Here is a 20,455-nt window from a genome sequence, read left to right on the forward strand (position 1 = left end):
CAACAGAAAAAAATATAAGACACAAATGTAATTTAAATGTTTTTAGTAGCCACACTAAAAAGGGAAAAGAAACAGGTGAAATTAACCATAAGAATATACTTTAACCGAAAATATACGAAATATTATCTTTTAAACATGTAATCGATAAAAAATTATGAGATATTTTATATTCTTTTTTGGTTCTAAGTCTTTGACACCTGGTGCGTGTGTTCTATATGGCAGATCTCAATTCGGACTTTCCACATTTCCAAGGCCCAACAGCTACCTGTGGCTGGTGGCTACAGTGTTGGATAGCGTAGCCTAGTAGTCTTCAACTGCAGATGATTTTTGCTTGCCTGGGAGACATCTGGTAATGTTTGCGGACATTTTGGTCACAACTGTGCATTCAGTGAGTAGAGGCCAGGGATGCTGCCAAACAGCCAACCATGCACAGGACAGGCTCCCACAACAAAGAAGGATTTAGCCCCCAAATGTCAGTAGTGCTAAGATAGTCCAGGAGAGCTAAATTTAGCTCACATGATAGTATTTGGTGTATGCTGAACTAGGGAAATGTGTTTTATGACCTATTTGTTTTTTACATTACAATGCTTTAAGTCAATTTTGGAAGTAACTTCTTAAGGCTTCTCCCGAGATGCACTCATTTTTCTGTATTTCTCCTAAGGAGCTCTGCAGACTGAAGGGCTCTCCACGGACAGAGGATGCGGCTACAGAAGGTGTCCACAGCAGCTGATTCATTCCAAAGGGAAAAATACAGCTTGATCCAGGAGTTGAGAAAACATTCAACAAAGAAATTACTGCTGCTGTTTTTATCTTCCTGAGGACTCTGGCTAGGAGACTCTGAGGTGGAGCAGGGTGAGGACGCTGGGGAACGGAAAGGGGACAGTGAAATTTAGATTCAGCCACCGTTCGAATAAAGGTCAGGGAAACAGAGCCATTTATATGTCCATCTGGTGAGGAAAGCAAGGAACTTTTGATTGATCCATAAGCAAACAGAGATACTTGCACAGGGGCCCTCCTCCTCTGTGCTCCAAGACCATCCCCAGGGCTGTGATAACAGGCTCACTGTCACACCACAGGGCTTCTGCTTATCTAGTTTGTCCATCTCATTTTAACAGGCTGCCAGAGTGGAATGTCTGCTGACAGGGCAACCTGGGGCTTCCCCCTGCCGGGAGGCCCCTGAGACAAGACACCATGGGCCTGATGATCATTCCTCAGGCTGAACAATCCCTTCCTGACAGCAGACCACAGCAGGGTATCCTTCCAAAGCCCAGGGACTGAAGAACCAACTAGGTGCACCTCTCAGCTTCCAAGGAGATTAAAGGTTACAATACTCCTGTCTGACCTGCCCCACAAAAAAAGCCACCCTCGGGGCACAATCAGAATGGACTTGCCTCAACAGCCTAGAGCATATTCTTCTTCTCCTCAATTCACAAGATATTAACAAAAATACAGAATGGATAGCCTCTTCTTACAAACTCTTCTGGCTCAAGTAAAAGCTTTATTGTAGGTGTCCCACTCCTGCAGCTGCCTTTACCATAAACATTTAGAAAGACAAACTTTTAAGGAAAGCTGTTACAAAGATACAGTTTTCAAAGAGACTCAAAATGTTAAAAATTAAAGAGAAAGTTACATTTTATTTTAAATTTAAAAAGAAATGAAAAAAGTTGATGCCCTTCCAAGAACACCTGACTTCAGGCTTCCCCATCCTCCCTCTCCTCAATAAGTTAACACTGCAAAGGACAATTCCCCCAATTCTCAGCACTTTCTTATTCCAATGCGTTATTAACAAGATCCTGATCATCTCAAGCATTTCCCTTAAGACATTGCAGACAGTGGCCACTTCAGTCTAGAGAGACAGCAAAATTTCAGAATGTACCCTTCACAGGAAGCAAAATATAGTAGAAATGGCTCACTAGTCAGAGTTGGGGAACCTGCTAATCTCAGCCTTATTGCTCAGTGGCTATGGATTAATTTGTACCCAGCTCACTCATCTGTAACTAGGCTGCGTTACCCTAATATCCAAGATCTGCTATTAATATTTGTTTTCTCGCTGTGCTCAGGCTAAAGCCATGGGTGACTGTTTTTCCGCAAGTGTAAATACGTAAAACCAGTGGATATACCTTATTACCATCACGGTAAAACAGGTATTTTTCCACACCTCATAATCTAGCATTACCCCAGAATCAGGAGAAAAACTGGAGGACTTTCAATTGTTTCATAAGCTAAATTCCAAGAAACTTTTCCCAAGTTCCTATTACATCAGGGGATGAGATTAACTTTGGTATTACAATGATAAGGTTTCAAAGGATAAACTGAAAATAAATCTTGGAAGGAGAAGAAAAGGGAAACACTTGGAGCCCCACTGGTTGATGGGGATAGAAGAGACGATCGCATGAGATCTAGGGAAGAGGTTCTCAGCGTTGGTGACACATTAGGATCACCAGGGCAGCTTTAAAAAGCACTGATTACCTGAGCATGACCCCAGAGACTGGTTTAATTTGTCTGGAGTGTTAGTATCTTTTTTTTTAACATTCTTCAAGTGATTTTAACATGCAGCCTAAACTGAGAACCGCCAATGTAGATAATAAAATGTTGGTATTTTACATTTGACAAAATCCCTTGAAGACTTTCAGGCTTTAGCTTAAAAAAAAAAAAAGCCAAAATATAATTTGTAAATGAAACTCCCTTCAGCGCCCAGTACTGTGTGTGACTGTGTTAAATGCCTAAAATAAGACATTAGTGGGTCCATTATGTGACCTGTACTGCAGAGCAGGCTGGAAGCATTGACAAAAGTAAAGGTGAATATTTGGGCAGTTTGCCCATTTTTCCACTGAGAGACTACAACATTTAAGGAAACTAAGTAACTGCTTAACACCATACCTGCTTTAGTCAACAGAAGTTGTCATTTGATATCTAATAACAGTTGATTCTTTGAACAGCTAATTCAGAAAATAATCTTAAATAATTAAAAAAATATGGCATCTAATTATCTAAATAGGTTAACTCACAAAAAGGGGGGTAAGGAGGGAAGGGGTAGACTTAATAAGATTAATTCTACTAATTAGTGGACTTCTGTGCACCAAATTAACTTCACATTAGTCTGTAACTTTGATACTGAGAAGTTCAACTATTGCAAAGACTTACAGAGGCCCTATTCCCTGTTCCTGGCATTGGCCTTTTTTATTTTTGATTAAGAGAAAGTGAGGGACAGAATGGTGAGACATTTTAGAAAGCATTAGCTTTCTAAAGGCTAATATGCATGCTCAGTCGCATTTGACTCTTTGTGACCCCATGGACTGTAGCCTGTTAGGCTCTTCTGTCCATGGAATTTTCCAGGCAATAACACTGGAGCAGGTTGCCATTTCTTTCTCCAGGGTATCTTCCCAAACCAGGGATCGAACGCATGTCTCTTGCATCTCCTTCACTGGCAGGTGAATTTCTTTACCAACATATCACCTGGGGAAGCCCCAGTACAAGGCTACCTCAAAGCAAAACCCAGGTTTCATTGAAAAATTTTTCATTAACCATTTGTCACTTACAAGTTATAGATTTTAACAAAATATTTTTTTTTAATTATTTAAAATTGCTTGAAAAATACGTTGGTAGTTCCAATACTTTTCTTCTCTTTTGACAGAAAGCTCCTTTAACTCGTGCCAACAAGCTATATTTATTTCCCTTAAGCAGCATTTCCTAGCTAAGAAGCAGCAGCCGTGCTGCAGATGGCATAAAAGAGCTCATGATCAAGGCAGCAGGCCAACCTCAGGAGACCTGTGGGCTCTAGACTCAGTCACCATGCAGGAAAGCCACCGGGGCTCTGCACCAATGGCAGCGCTGTTGTCATCTCCACCAGAGAGCTCCAGGCTGCTATTGGAGACCAACATCTGGCACCAGGCCAGAGACCATATCACACCGTACTAAGCTCTATAAAGCTTTATAGATGCCTTCAGGGAAAAGGGGGCAGGGAGGCAGGTGTTCTTACTCATCCTATTACTGACTGTCCAGAAAATGTGCTGAGTCACTGAGTACCAATCAAGAGAAAAATAACGCAGAGACTGCAAATACTAATCTCCTTCACCCTGCTCTCCTTCCTAACAGCAAGGAGACTCAGGTAATATTTTTGACGCTGAAAACACAAGGGCATAGAAAAATTCACATACCCTTCATCCATAAAGAAGAGCTTTCAGAGTCAAATTCTGTTAAAGTACTAAACAAAACTATTTTATGGCAACAATAGTTGTCCCTAGGGAGAGGTGTTAAGGGTGATTTTATTTTTTCCTGTAATCTTCCATAATTTGCACATTTTAAGAGACCATAATTCTTTCATAATAACATATCCTAAAATCCTATTTCTTGGTAAGAGATTATTATTCACATCCTTGTCTCTAGCATATAACTTGAGCTCACCCAAATATTTCTTCCACTCACTAATCACAAATACTCCAACCAAGGCTAAAGTGTCAGCCGGACACAGAACTAAAGGAGACACTTGGTGAAGGTCACTGGACTCTGTGAATACTTGCTCTGTTACTTTGCCTAGAGGCAGAATATTCCAACATGGGTAGAAAGCAAATTCCACCAGTGGTACACTTGAGAGAAGGGACAAAAAGAGTAAGGGGTAGTAAAGGCACATGAACTTTAGTTGACTTCTCCTTATTTTGCATGTTTCCTCTTTTCTTATTTAGATTAGACATGCTAGGGAAAAAACAGTCACCCATGGCTTTAGCCTGAGCACAGCGAGAAAACAAAGAACCACCACACACACACACAAAAAAAGCTTATAAAAGCATCACAGAGCTTTGTCTTGTTTTTGCTTCAATTTTAATTTAAAGCAACTAAAATACCAACCCCTTGGCCTGTTATTCAAGAACACACATCATCATCTTGCTGTCCACCTGAAACTATCATAACATTATTAATCAGCTATGCTCCAATATAAAATTAAAAGTTTGAAAAACAAACAAAAAACCCCACTTGCCTTTTTTAAAATGAGAAAAAAAAAAAAACCTACCAAAATAAACTGCAGATTTAGCAAACACACACACACACACACACACACACACACACACACACACACACACACACACACACACCATCTGAAACTCATGATCTAGCCCTCTATATCTATGACTTCACACTTCATGCTCAAAGCCAACAGTTCTTTGGTTGGCCTACCCACAGCTCTTTCTTCCACCAGGCATGTTCTTCATTTCTCCAAATTCTACCTATTCTTCAAGTCTCCAACCAAATGCTACCTCTTCCTGAAGTCTTCCCTGATCTCAGAGACTGAAGAATTGTTTTCTTCTTGTTAATTTCCACAGCATCTAAATTTTAGTAATCTACATACATGACTATGAGTTGAAGCTTCTAGGGAGGGCAAGCAGGGCCAGCCTCAAATTATCATCATGTGCACCAGAACACTTCATTCAGGGCTGTGTGTACATTTTGGAGAACGCTCAAATGTTTGCTGAATTAAAAAAAAAAAAAAAGAATATACATCACATCTTAAAACAAACCAACCAGAGTTGGTAGAGTTATGTGATCAACATATGTTGATCATATGTACACATCTGAATGCAATTATAAGAAAAGGAGCTATGCTCAGAGAGTTACGCCTCAGACACGGGAACAGTGTTAATTAAGGAGTGGTCTGGACATAAATCTTCACGTTAGTTGAAATAACGCCAGCTTAACACCAGCCAAGATTAGTACTTAGGCTCAAAGAACTAACAGCACCAGAAGGCACCCCTATTAGCACTTCAGGATTAAAGGATGTCTGCAAATCATCAAGTTGTGTGTGGCCACAAGCTTTACCTCAATAGTCTTGAACAAAAGGAAGGTGTGAAAATGCATTATTTTAACTAGCTCTAAGCAGATGTGATACAAATATCTGAAGGTATGAATGATTAGAGCAATTTTCCCAAAGAGTATTCCAAAAGATTTGGTCACAATATTAGGAAAGGGGCAAACTACATACCCTGCAACTTTGCTGACAGGAAAAAAAAAAAAAAAATCACCAACTTGTTTAAAATGCATTTAATACTTGGTGCTTTACTTCTGACTTCTGACAGTTTCATGTGTCCATGTTAAACTAAACCTATCAAAGGCTAATGATGGTGGATAAAACCTTGTTTTCCAATTAAGAGCCACAAATGTATCCTTATCTTTTGTTACTTTGGGAGGTACCGTTTTTCATTTCTGAAGGATAACAGGCAGAGCTGGCATCTAGGAGGTCTTGTCCCAGATTTCATCTCTACCAACTAATACAGAAACAATGACTATGATCATAAGACACAAAACTTTAATCTCTACCCAATTATCTACTTACATTCTTTAAAAAAGGTAAATGGTATGCTTTTACAACCATTCCACTTCCCAGATACTTAAATTGTCCATTTTTATACCATCGCTGAGCCAGAAATTTATCATTTTGCTTTTTTCCTATTAGCAAACTGCTAACATACGAGACAAGTTCAAGATGTATTTGTATCTATGAAATCTGGAGTTTTGATAGATAATATGTAAGAACATTCTAGGTGATATGTGAATTTTTAAAAACACTTGATCATTATATATGCTTTTTAACATGTGTAAAAAATACGTTATATAAACCTATAATTCTATTCCTTAGGTCAAGGCTGAGCAAAAAGAAAAAAGTTGATTAAAAGAAATAGTTGAAGTTAAAAAAAAAAAGTTCAGAGGCTACAGGATATGGTAAAAAAAAAAAACAGGAAAACAGTACTCATATTTAAAAGTTTAGGAAGCGTCAAAGGATAATGAAAATTAAATTCATGTGGACTCCTGAGATCTCACAAAAGTGGTTGGTATCAGCCTCCTGTTTCTTCAAAATGAGGCTCAGTCACATGAAGGAAACTTTGTCTGGTGCCTGACTTAATAATTTAGAGGACAAAAGGCACAACAGTGACTCTCCCTCCAACTTTTCTCTACCCGCAGAGGAAAAGTTTGCTGCTGCCACTGCACACCCTAATGTCAGTTCTGCTCTAACCAAATGGACAGGGCCTCTGTCCTCAGAAATTTCACAGGACCACGCTCTATCTTTCCAGGTTCCATCTCTTCCTGTTTTAGGCATGGGCAAGCTAGGCACGGGCAAGCTTGCTCACTAAGGCTTCATCTACATGGATGCACTAATGATTCCAAAACCTGTCCCACCTCCATTCCTTATCTCTACTCTATCTACTGATCACCTCATCTGGATGCACCTCAAATTCCACATGTTCAAAAGTAAACTCATGCTCACCTCCTTCTCCTTCTTTCTCTCCCCATATGCCCATCAATAGTTTTAAAGCCTTACCACAGGAACCCCAATGTCTCCCTCTCTCCTTCCAGAAATACCCTTAAGTCTCACCCCTCTCCTCCATCTTCACTATTAGACTTGGATCCAGACCCATGGCCTCTTTCACCTGGGCTGGCACAGGAGCCTCCAGACTGCTCCCTGTATTTTGTCTCTTTCTCTCATACACATTTTTCATATACTGCCTCAAAATTAATCTTCCTAAGATAAAAACAAAGTCTTAAAAATTTCAGCTCAACTGCATTAGCTATTAGGTCATGCAAAGTAAAATTACAATGAGATATCAGACATACCTATCAGAATGGCTAAAATTAAATTAATAACATCAAATACTGGCAAGAATGCAGAGAAACTGGATGACTCACACATTGCTGGTGGGAATGTAAAATTAAACAGTCACTCTGGAAAAAGAGTATTGACATTTCTGATAAAACTAAACACGCACTTACCATATGACCCAGCAATTACATTCCTGGAATTTACCCAGAGAAATGGAAGGTTTATTCACAAAAAATCCTATACACAAATGTTCAGAGCAGCTTTGTTTATAATAGCTAAGAACTAGAAATAACCCACATTTCCTTCAACAGATGAATGGTTAAACAAACTGTAGTCTATCTATAACATGGAAAATACAATTGATACGCAACAAATTAGATGGATCTCAAGGGAATAATGCTGAGTGAGAAAATTCAATGTCAAAAGGTTACATACTATATAATCCCATTGGTACAGCTTTCTTAAAATGACAAAATTACAGAGATGGAAAACAGATAAGTGGTTGCCAAAGACTGGGGGAGAGGGCAAGGGAGGAGGTTACAGCTCTAAAAGGGGAGCACAAGACATCCTTTTGGTGGAGCTGATTTGTATCTTGACTGTGATGGTGGTCATACGAATCTACTTGTGAGAAAACTGCATAGAACACACACAAATAAGTGCACATGAAACTGGTAAAGTCTTAATAAAGTGGTTGCATGTTATCCATGTCAATCAATATCCTGTTGTGATTTTATACTATAGGATGCAAGAAGTCACCACTGGGAGAAGCCAGATAAAGTATGTATGGGATCTCTCTGTATTATTTTTACAACTGCATGTGGATCTACAGTCATCTCCAAATAAAAAAGTTAAGAGAAAAAAACCCTTTCAATAATTTCCAGTAGTTCCCCTATGCCCATAGTAAAAGATTCCTTAGCATGGCATGTAGAACTTTCTCACATACCTCTTATGTCCTAGACTACTAGCTCTAAGAGCTAACATTCTTTGAGCACAGACTACATGGCAGGCACCATTCTAAGCATTTTATATGTATTACCTCATTTAATACTCAAGGCATCTCATGAGTTAGGTTCTACCATTGATACTATTTTAATTCCTAAGCCACTAAGGCACAGATGACTTAACAGCTTGACAGCATCCCCACTTCATCATCCTTCTCCAATCTCCCTGCTCCAATGTACCCCTGTGACTTTTTCCAGTATAAGAGCTGTACTAAATGTCAAGCATTCAAAAGATATTCAATAACCGTTTTAACATAAATTCTGAACAAAAGGACACAGAAACAGTACAGAACTGGGACCTTAAGGATTTGACACTAATTACACTGAATCTAAAGGTCCGTCTAGTCAAGGCTATGGTTTTTCCAGTGGTCCAGTATGGATGTGAGAGTTGGACTCTGAAGAAAGCTGAGCACCGAAGAATTGATGTTTTTGAACTGTGGTGTTGGAGAAGACTCTTGAGAGTCCCTTGGACTGCAAGGAGATCCAACCAGTCTATCCTAAAGGAGATCAGTCCTGGGTGTTCATTGGAAGGACTGATGCTGAAGCTGAAACTCCAATACTTTGGTCACCTCATGTGAAGAGTTGACTCATTGGAAAAGACCCTGATGTTGGGAGGGATTGGGGGCAGGAGGAGAAGAGGACGACAGAGGATGAGATGGCTGGATGGCATCATCAACTCGATGGACATGAGTTTGAGTAAACTCTGGGAGTTTGTGATGCACAGGGAGGCCTGGCATGCTGCAATTCATGGGGTCGCAAAGAGTCGGACACGACTGGGCAACTAGACTGAACTGAACTGAACAGTGAATCTATGTTTCTCCAAAGTTAAGCTTGGAAAGGAAAGCGTTGTATCACAGACCGTCGAAACAGAAAATACCCACCAGTGAGAAAATGTTGATTAATAAGGCAACAGCTCTCACGTAGCAAAGAGGGACAAGTAAGGTCAGGCTAACGAAACTCCAGTGTCATCTGTAGAGCCATATCTTGCTCCAATTTTCACAGAACAAACACATGAACACAAACCTCAACTTCCTACCCATTCTTTCTTATTACTTCTGCAATTCAAGAATTTTTCCCCAGATGAAGATGTTTCTTCCAGATTAAAATGCATATTCATTATTCCCCTTGGAGGAAATTATTCACTAAAGACTCCTTTACACTCATAGGTTTTCTTGAAAATTTCAACTGACTATCCTCCATCAATCTAAAATTGTTCCAAGTACGCTCTGAAATCTGAATGAGAATCTCCAGTCACCTTTTAAAAGCAGACAACAGAGGCAGAGGGAGGAAACAATTATAAGTACAAGAATGAAGTGTAATGGTTCCTATTCCCACTGCTCCCTGCCCAGCCCTTCCCCTCCCCAACCCTGCATAAACTGTCTTCTCTCAAGCAACACCTTTTCAGGGGAGAACTCAACGGGGAAAAACAGATGACAGGTTGAGAGCCAACCTCTTCTCTTTCACAAATAACCATAAATTTTTAACAGTGACCTAAAGTCGGTAAAGAAAAAGAAACCTCTTTTCAGTTATGCATTGTGTGAAGAAAGAAGGTACGGTCTAGCACAGCAAGCAGAGAAGGAGAGGGAATCGGGCAGGGCAACACTGACCGGTTGAGTTCTCTTGTACTTGGAGTCCTCACGGTCTCGGTGCTGCCCTGAATTGCTGGTTCTTTCCCGCACATTTCTATAACCAGGGCTGGGGATGATGTATTCTTTTCCTATGTCAATGTCCTTCATCTTCTCTGAATGGAGGGCTCACAGACTCTTGGTTCCACTTGAGAATTCCTGGAATTAAAAATGCATCAAGGACAGGTATTTCCTAAATTGCACTTAATAAGTAAAAGTACTTTAAAATAGGGAGAAAGAGACAAAAGCATTAAAGTTTTCTGTCATTATATCTATAAAAATGAATTCTCAAACATCTTTCAAGTACCATTTTCTTTCTCTCAACTAAGTTCAATTGCAATGCATACAGCATTTAGATAAGTCTTTAAAAAAAGGCTTTCCAGAAACAATTTAAGTTTGTTCCAAAAAAATTTTACACCTGAATTTTAAAAACAAATTCCCCTTGGATTACGGACAGTGTCCTAAAATTCGCTAGTGGTGATGATTGCACAATTCTGTTAATATACTAACCAAACACCAAGCTCTACACTCAGGTGAATTTCATAGTATACAAATATCTCAACAAAGCTGTTATTAAAAAGAAAACAATAGCAAAAACAAATTTCCCATCCTGTTCTACTAAGTCTTATCTAGTATCTACCTGAAACACTGTTCTAAACCCCAGTTAGCCTGATTAACTCTAATCAATACCCGGTATCAATTCTGGTTACTTTTGAAAAAGCAAAACACAAACATACCCTCTCTAAAACATTTCCTCCACCCTAAGATGGTCAAAGGTTCCCAGATACAAGCTGGGAAAACACTTTTTATAACAGCCTCACTAGAAATTAAAGAATTGTAGCTGTGTTGCCTTTTGAATTCCATAAATTCCTATCTATCACTGAGAATGAAAAGTACAACATTGCGGACATAATTCTGACAGCTACAATTCATTTTTTAAGGTATCAGAAAACAAGAACACTTACAAATCCTCTAAATAAAAAGGACTAAATCTCCACCATAGAGACTTGTTTCCAGCACAAAAGAAAGCTTGACTTCTTACCTTTCAGAGGTCTGGCTCCAGTACCCTGAGTTGATATTGCTAAACTACTTATCTTTCAAAGAAAAAAGTCACCTTGTCCAATGACAAACTGCACCATAAAGAACACCGGCTTACAACCAAGAGCACAGCAATCACGTCACTGAGACCTCATTAAGCCCAAACTATAAACAGACCTGGCATCTGCCAGTGTCCCCAGTGTCAGGATGCAGCTGCAGATCAGAATAATCCTGCTTGTTACAGGGATCACTGAAGTCCCACCCTCCCCACCAAAGTTTCCTCAACCTAGCCAATTATCTGGAAAGCAGAAAAGATCAGTCCTGCTTTGAAAAAAGGCAAGAGGAGGGGAGCAAGTTTGAAAGGAAGGAGGCCATAGAAACTCACTAAGAATGCCAAATGCCACGTCAGGAAGACCACAAGGATCACTTCAATTGCCTAAGAATTCATGTAACCTCAGCTTCTTTCGATCACTTTGTTCCAGGTTATTCTAGGTTGGAAAGGTGTGGGGAGCAATTTTCCATTCCCTCTAACACTCCTGCTTCTTTAATTTCCTGGGCCAAGAGGTAGAGTAATGAAAGTAGGCAGGCCTTGTGCAGGGTCAAAGCTACTATCTCCTGGCCTTGAACATAAGGAGGATTCCATCTTCCGTGTATTAGGAAGGCCAGCCAAGAGCTAGGAAGTCCAATAGATCTGAGAAACAAACAAGGCCCAAATCTGAAGAAAACAATTAAGGAAAAGATCACTAGGCCAGAGTTTGGGGGTGGAGGGGAGGGTACTATTTGTATTTCCCTCTTTTCTTCTATCTGTTCTCCCTAAAAGTTATTTAAAAGTCTTTTCTAAGAGAGAAGAAAGGGAAGGGATTTTCATTTATTTCTGAGTCAGGGCTGTACAATGACACTTAGAATAATCAAAGCAAGAGAACCCATCGAGTTGCTCCACACAGAGGTCTCTTGGTCAGCAACTTTTTTTTTAACCAAGACTCCCCTTCAGTGCTAAGTGTAGACCTTCTGCACAATGATGCAGTCAAAACTGCCTGGGGGGAGGAGCTTGCATAGGATTACAAGGACTGGAAGTAGCCAGACTGGTGTTCCCAAACTGCCTCCTTTGCAATATTCCTTAGGTTTCCAGCACCTCAGGAATGTGGTTCCAGGCCCTGCAGCCACACAAAAAGACCTGAAGCTACACGGGTATGTACTTACCACCTCCCTGAAATCTACTTCTTGTCTCCAGCCTACCGCACCTTTCACTGACTCACCCTGGAGACTCCAGAATGACCTATCCATCTTCTCCTTCAAAACCTTCTGAAACTTTGCCAGTCCTTTCTGTGTCCACTGCCTCCTGCCTCCCCCCTGTCTGTGCAGAAACCGAATGACCCCTATGTGATAAACACAAAGCCCCACGCAGCTCTGCTCGGTGGAAACGGAAAGGGCACTAATGACTGTCAAGAGATCTGGATTCCATTCCGGACTCTGCCAAGGGTTTCCTGTGCGTGCTTCTGTCACGAACCTCCATCTACCCAGTAGCCAAAACGAGACGATGACTTCTGAGGTCGCTGGCTGCTCAGTCCTTTTTGTGCGGCTTGAGCGGGGGTGCCCCAAACCGCTTCTCTACAACCTTGAAGAGAGGGGCTTCTCTCAGGCCAGCATCCCCTAGGATGCCCTGGCCTTAGGGCGTTCCCACGGCCAATTCTGGCCTGGAAAGGCGATAGCGACCCACACCCACGGGCCGCGGGCGTAGCACCACCTGGTGGCGTTAGCCGGGAATGTAGCCGGCACCCCGATCACTCATCCCACCCTACCTGCCTTCCGAAGACCTCACCGCCAACCCTCCGGGTCTCGTCCCGAAAATGAGGAGGCGGGAGATTAGAGGAAGGCCAGGCCGCTTTTCTCAGTTCTCCGACTTCCCGCGGACAGCTCGCATCCTCGATCGCAGCCCCCCACCCTGGGCCGAAACACACTGGGTGGGGATGGCCCCCACGACAACCCGAGGGAGAAGGAAGGGGTGCGGCAGTCACCGACACCTACCTGTGCCCCAGCTCCAGGACGGCCGCGCCGGCCACTCGACCACGCTCCGGAGCATTAGCCCCCGGAGCAAAACAAGCCTTTATAGCGGCATTGGCCGCCAGAATGCGCAGGCGTGCTGCACAAAGAATTTCCAAGACTGAAGGGAATTGTAGTCCCGCTTCCTGGAGCCCCAGGCTCCTTTCGCAGCTAAGAACTATATTTCCCAGAAGCACTGTAGAAGCCCTGGAGGAGGTGCAGGCCGCTCCTCCCTTCCATTGCGCTCCAGGCTCTGCACCATCCTCCCCAGAGCTTCTGTGATCCTGTCTGGAATCTTCTCCAAGGCCCTGTGTTCCAGTGAGTGGTCGGGAGGGTTGACAGGAGCCCTCTATGGGCTGGCTGCCCAGTGTTTGTAGGCAGGGCGGTCACGGCGATGCTTGGCCGTTTATGCACCGGAAAACACTCTGAAGGTCATCGTAGCCTATAGGAGACCAGCCGGCCCCTAATCTTATCTGTGTGGCCCTTAACGTTTTACCACTGCGTGCTCACGACTCTGCGCTATCACCTTTCTCACTTTAATCCCACTATCCATCACATGTTGTTGTGCTGCCCACGTTCTGGAAAATAAACGCCAGGATCACAGTTTTTGGAGTAGCAAGAGCTGTATAAAGGACATGCCAATTCATCCCTTTCTTTTTATAAATCAAACTGAGGTTTCCAAATAAATCGATCACTTCATTTCTCTTTGTGTTTCATTTGTACCTTCAAGATGATCATAACATAAATAACTAGTGTTTAGTGCCTACCTAGTCAGTATCTTGTGCTTTACATACTTGTTTTTTAAATCTCCGTGTCAACCCAATGTATAGGTATTATGATTATCCATTTCAAAGATTTTCTTTTAAATGGAAGGTAAAATGACTCCTCTATCTTTATACCTTTAGCTAGTATGAAACACCAATGTAGGGAATTCCCCGGCTGTCCAGCTGTTAGGATGCCCCACTTTGACTGACAAGGTCACAACGCAGCTTCAATCCCTGGTGGGGAAACTAAGAACTGAGATCCCAAGTGACTTGAACCACAGCAAAAAACGAACAAACAAGTGACTTGAACCACAGCAAAAAAACAAACAAAATGCACACCAATGTACAATAAAGCTGAAGTAATTAATACAGTGTTTTGCCCAAGAATGGTTTAATAAACCAATGCAATAAAGAGCCTAGAAATAGACGCATGCATACATGTAAACCTGATCTGTAACAAAGAAAACATTACAAATCAGTAGAGAAAGAAAGAAAAGACTATGGATAATGCTGTAACAATTGGTTATCCATATTTCTTAGAACTCAGGGGTTATAGCTTCATACCACATAGATCAAAGGCCCAACTGAAAGGGAAAACCTTCAAACATTTAGAAGAAAATGTGAAATATCCTTGTGAATTTCTTAAATAAGATACAAAAACAAATTAATAAAATAAACTTTCATTAATTTTTTATCGTATTAAAATTTCAGCTTCTATATCAGATGCCATAAAGCAAAAAGATAAACTACAAGTTATAACTGACAAAGTTTTTAATACAAATAATTCCTACAACTCAATAAGAAATGCTAAATAACTGAATAGAAAAATTGGCAAATGATGTGAATAGACAGTTCACGGAAAAGGAAACTCAAGCAGTCACTCAAATATGAAAAGAGACCCAGGGAGATAAGCTCAAGATGGTGGAGTAGGAGGACTTGAGCTCACCTATCTTATGTAAACACCAAAATTACAACCAACTGCTGAACGACCATTAGCAATAAAACACTGGCACCTACCAAAAAAGGTATCCTACATCCAAAGGCAAAGAAGAAACCACAAAGAGATGGTAGGAGGGAAAAATCACAATAAAATAAAATCCCATACCTCCTGGGTGGGCAACCCACAAACTGGAAAACAATTATACCACAGAAGTTTTGCCACAGGAGTGAGAGTTCTGAGCCCCACCGTAGTCTTCCCAGCCAGAGGGTCTGACAACAGGAGGAGGAGCCCCCAGAGAATCTGGCTTTGAAGAACATCAGGGTTTGATTGCAGGAATTCCACAGGACTGGGGAATACAGAAACTTCACACTTGGAGGGCACTTACAAGGTCTCGAGCACACCAGGGCCCAGGGGAAAAGACACCCAATCTTACTAATAATCAGGGAAATGGAAATTAACTTAGCAACAAGATACCATTTTATGCCCACCTGATAGGGAAACATAAAAATCTGACAATAATGTGTTTTCAGGATCTAGAGAGACAGGATGCTTCACACATTGCTGGTAGAGTATTGACTGATAGAACCACATTACAGTTGGCCAAATTAATAGGTTGGAAATGAACTGTACTGTTAGACCCCAAGTCAGTTCAGTTCAGTCGCTAATTGTGTCCGGCTCTTTGCAACCCCAGGACTGCAGTACGCCAGGTTTCCCTGTCCATCACCAACTCCCAGAGCTTGCTCTAACCCATGTACATCAAGTTGGTGATGCCATCCAGCCATCTTATCCTCTGTTGTCCCCTTCTCCTCCTGCTTTCAGTCTTTTCCCAGCATCAGGGGCTTTTCCAATGAGTCGGTTCTTCACCTCAGGTGGCCAAATTATTGCAGCTTCAGTTTCAGCATCAGTCCTTCCAATGAATATTCAGGACTGATTTCCTTTTGGATGGACTGGTTGGATCTCCTTGCAGTCCAAGGGACTCTCAAGCGTCTTCTCCAACACCACAGTTCAAAAGCATCAATTCTTTGGTGCTCAGCTTTCTTGTGGTCCAACTCTCACATCCATACATGACTACTAAAAAAATCATAGCTTTGACTAGATGGACCTTTATGTAATGGTAAAGTAATGTCAGCTTTTTAATATGCTGTCTAGATTGGTCATAGCTTTTCTTCCAAGGAGCAAGCATCTTTTAATTTCATGGCTGCAGTCACCATCTGCAGTGATTTTGGAGCCCCCCCAAAATAAAGTCTCTCACTGTTTCCATTGTTTCCTCATCTATTTGCCATGAAGTGATGGGACCGGATGCCATGATCTTATTTTTTCGAATACTAAGTTTTAAGTCAGTTTTTTCACTCTTCTCTTTCCCTTTCATCAAAAGGCTCTTTAGTTCTTTGCTTTCTGCCATAAGTGTGGTGTCATCTGCATATCTGAGGCTATTGATATTTCTCCCGGCCATCTTGATTCCAGCTTGTGCTTCATCCAGCCCGGCATTTTGTGTGATGTACTCTGCATATAAGTTAAATAAGCGGGGTGACAATGTACAGCCTTTATATACTCCTTCCCCAATTTGGAACCAGTCTGTTGTTCCATGTCCAGTTCTAGTTATTGCTTCTTGACCTGCATATGGATTTCTCAGGAAGGAGGTAAGGTTGTCTGGTATTCCCAACTCTTCAAGAATTTTCCACAATTCGTTGTGATCCACTCAGTCAAAGGCTTTGGCATAGTCAATAAAGCAGAGGCAGCTGTTTTTCTGGAACTCTCTTGCTTTTTCTATGATCCAACCAATGTTGGAAATTTGATCTCTGGCTCCTCTGCCTTTTCTAAATCCAGCTTGACCATCTGGAAATTCACAGTTTGTGTACTGCTGAAGCCTGGCTTGGGGAATTTTGAGCATTATTTTGCTAGCATCTGAAATGAGAAGGGAATGGCAAACCACTTCAGTATTGTTGCCTTGAGAACCCCATGAACAGTATGAAAAAGATCCCAAGTAAACCCTACAATTCAGTATCTTGTAGTCAAGAAGTTTATTTTGCTCCTGCATAAAAGTCCCAGGTGAGTGAGTATACCAGATCAGTAGTGTAGTTGTGGTCTTGGCACTCAGGTGGAGACCCAGGGCAAACTCTGTCAAGTTCAACATGTGGCTTCCAAAGTTGCTCTAATTGCCACCACCAGTCACCCAAGTGGAGGGAAGGAAAAATGGAGTGTGGAGGAGGTGTGACTTGGTCTTAAGGCATCAGCCAAGAAGCAACATTTCCACTCACATTCTATTGGTAACAATTTAGTCATATGGTTGCATCTAACTGAGAAGGAAGCTAAAAAAATGCAGTTCTCAATGAGACAGCTAGGAGCCACCTACAATTCTGTCACAATGGAAGAAAGAAAGAACAGATGTTTGTGGAAGCTAATGTTCTATCACATACGCCTGTCCTGAACCTAGCTATTCTACTTCTACATGTACGCTCTACAGTAGCCATTCTCAATCAGAGCTGCTGCAAATGAATCAAACCTTACACAAAATTATTTGAGTGACTATTTTCTCAATTCTCCCAAGGATAAACATAGCTAAACACACACTGGGCTTCCCTGGTGGCTCAGATGGTAAAGAATCCTCTTGCAATGTAGGAGACCTGGGTTGGATCCCTAGGTTGGGAAGATTTCCCTGGAGGAGGGCATGGCAACCCACTCCAATATTCTTACCTGGAGAATCTCCATGGACAGAGGAGCCTGGTGGGCTACAGTTCATGGGGTCACAAAGAGTTGGACACAACTGAGCAACTATGCACAGCACAGCACACTCATTCTAGACGCCTAGAAGTTAATTCCTTATACACAGTGAATACCTTAGGGCATTATGTCTTAATACTATCATCAGAGAAAAGCTGCCCTAAAGGGTCTCTCACACATGTGCACAAGGAGGTATGTTCCTTGTGCATTTTCTGTAATAGAGAAAAGAATCTAAATTTCATTAACAAGAATGTTGTTACATATCATAACAACATTGTACAAATTATGATATTTGTACAATAGGGTATTATACAACAGTTAAAGAACAACAGTTAAGATGTTATCAATATGTATAGACCTCAAAAACAATGTTAAGCAAAAATAAGTTACAAAGGGTTTCCCTGATGGCTCAGTGGTAAACAATCTGCCTGCCAATGCATAAGACATGGGTTCAGTTACTGGTCTGGGAAGATCCCACATGCGGTGGAGCAACAAAGCCAGTGTACCACAACTATTGAGCCTGTGCTCTAGAGCTCCGGAGCAACAAGTACTGACCCACCTGCCACGACTACTGAAGTTCACACACCCTAGAGCCCGCGCGCCACAGCAGGAAAAGCTACCGCAAGGAGAAGCCCATGCACCACAGCTGGAGAGTAGCCCTCGCTCACCACAACTAGAGAAAAGCCCGAGCAACAACAAAGACCCAGCACAGCCAGAAATAAATAAACAAAATTAAGTTACAAAAAGACTCAAATTGTATGACCTCATTTGTATTCATTGCTGTTGTGTTGTTCAGTTGCTAAGTTGTGTCCAACTCTTTGTGACCCCATGGGCTGCAGCACACCAGGCTCCTCTTTTTTTTTTTTTTTTTTTAGTTCTACCACTGTATTGCTACCAACCCATCTCCCTCCACCCTGTTGCACACATGCTGTCATGTAAACCCCATGGACTGCAGCCCGCCAGGCTCCTCTGTCCATGGACTTTTCCAGGCAAGAATACTGGAGTGGGTTGCCATTTCCTTCTCCACCAGGCTCCTCTGTCCTCCATTATCTCCTGGAGTTTGCTTGAAATCATGTCCATTGAGTCAGTGATGCTATCTAACCATCTCACCCTTAATTCATTTAATTACTCTCTATTAATTTTGTAAACATGTAAAAATATATGTTGTTTATAGATGAAGATGTGTATTTAAAAATGTAAAGCTAGGCTTTGGCAGGAAAAACAACAGATTCGAGGTACAGTTATGTCTGGTGTTGGCAGGAGGGGGATGAGAACAGAGAGGGTAGATACACAAGGGCTTCATCTGTCCTGTAATATTTTATTTCTTCAAGAAATGACTTGGATGGACCTAGAGACTATCATACTAAGTGAAGTAAGTAAGAAAAAGACCAATGCCATATGATATCACTGATATGTGGAATCTTAAAAAATGATACAAATGAACTTATTTACAAAACAGAATCAGCCTCACAGACATGGAAAACAAATTTATGATTACCAAAGGGGAAAGGTTGGGGGAAGGATTAACTCCTAAACAATTAGGAGTTTGAGATTAACAGATACAAATTAATATATATAAAACAGGTAAGCAACAAGGACCTATCGTATAGCACAGGCAACAATGAGTACTGCTTGCTCAATCACTTCAGTCATGTCTGACTCTTTGTGACTCTATGGACTGTAGCCCGCCAGGTTCCTCAGTCCATGGATTCTCCAGACAAGAATACTGGAGTAGGTAGCCATTCCCTTCTTCAGGGGATCCTCCCAATGCAGGGATTGAATGGGTCTCCTGCATTGCAGGCAGATTCCTTACCAACTGAGCCACCAGGGAAGCCCAGGCAACTATATTCAATATTTTATAATAACCTATAATAGAAAGGAATCTGAAAAAGAACACATATATATTTATATGTATGTATTATATATATAAATATATATATATAAAATATGGTTGAATCACTTTGCTGTAACCAGAAACTAACACAACATTGTAAATCAACTATATATCAACTTTAAAAAATGATTTATAAATGTTAAAATTTAACAAAGCTTCACAGTGGGTACACAGGTACAGCAAAAATCATTTGCTGTACTTTTTGGTAATCTGTAAAGTATGTCATAATAGAAAAGTTTTAATATCATAAGAACAAATCATTTCTCCTCTCGATAAGGATAAATGCAGTTTATCAGAAAAATATTGAGGGTTTGTATACGTATAGATATATAAATATAGATAAAGTTATAGATGTATAAACATATATCTATTGAGAATTCTTTAAGCACCTCTGGCCATCCAGTGAGAGAAGAAAACTTTTTTCTCAACACAGCTCAAGCCACCTCTCCAAGGCATACTAGTACTTCTGACCCTGCTTAAAACATTGTAGTACCCAAAAGGTGCATAGCTGATACCTTCGTATAAAATAAAAAACTTCAAAAAATCTCCCTGAAATACTTTAAATATGTTGGTTTGTTTACGTAGGTTTAAAAAAAAAAACACATAGATGAATACTATTCAACCCTGGATCAAAGCCTCAATACACTAAGGTACCAACTACCTCGGCTTGTCCAAGGATAGCCTGGGCCAAAGACATAACTTATTTACATGGTATTAATTGCAAAGCATCCCCTCCTCAAAGTGTATTTGTGTTTTGAAGTGTTTCAGGGAATGATACTCTCCAACCTTCAAGCAAGGGGCTAGAGAATCTATGTTGCAATGCAGAGTTGTATGCATCTTTAAA

At 41.1% G+C, this 20,455-nt stretch overlaps 1 protein-coding gene across 5 annotated transcripts in view; it reads right to left on the reverse strand.

The window, feature by feature from the left end:
- ABCC5 (ATP binding cassette subfamily C member 5) overlaps nt 1-13,429 on the reverse strand; it is an 80,223-nt gene extending 66,794 nt beyond the window's left edge. For 3 of the 5 annotated variants that reach the window (XM_043873857.1, XM_043873863.1, XM_043873862.1), the window contains exons 1-2: nt 13,278-13,429; nt 10,197-10,373 (exon numbers count right to left, since the gene is read on the reverse strand). In XM_043873857.1, coding sequence (XP_043729792.1) covers nt 10,197-10,325 — 129 coding nt within the window. In that variant the 5' untranslated portion in view covers nt 10,326-10,373; nt 13,278-13,429. Of the gene's footprint in view, nt 1-10,196; nt 10,374-11,256; nt 11,403-12,759; nt 12,779-13,277 lie in introns of those variants that run through there. The other 2 variants (XM_043873859.1, XM_043873858.1) reach the window with 2 other exon arrangements.
- Nucleotides 13,430-20,455: the final 7,026 nt, after the last annotated feature.

Source organism: Cervus elaphus, chromosome 19, assembly GCF_910594005.1.
Source record: "Cervus elaphus chromosome 19, mCerEla1.1, whole genome shotgun sequence".
NCBI classification, from domain to species: domain Eukaryota; kingdom Metazoa; phylum Chordata; class Mammalia; order Artiodactyla; family Cervidae; genus Cervus; species Cervus elaphus.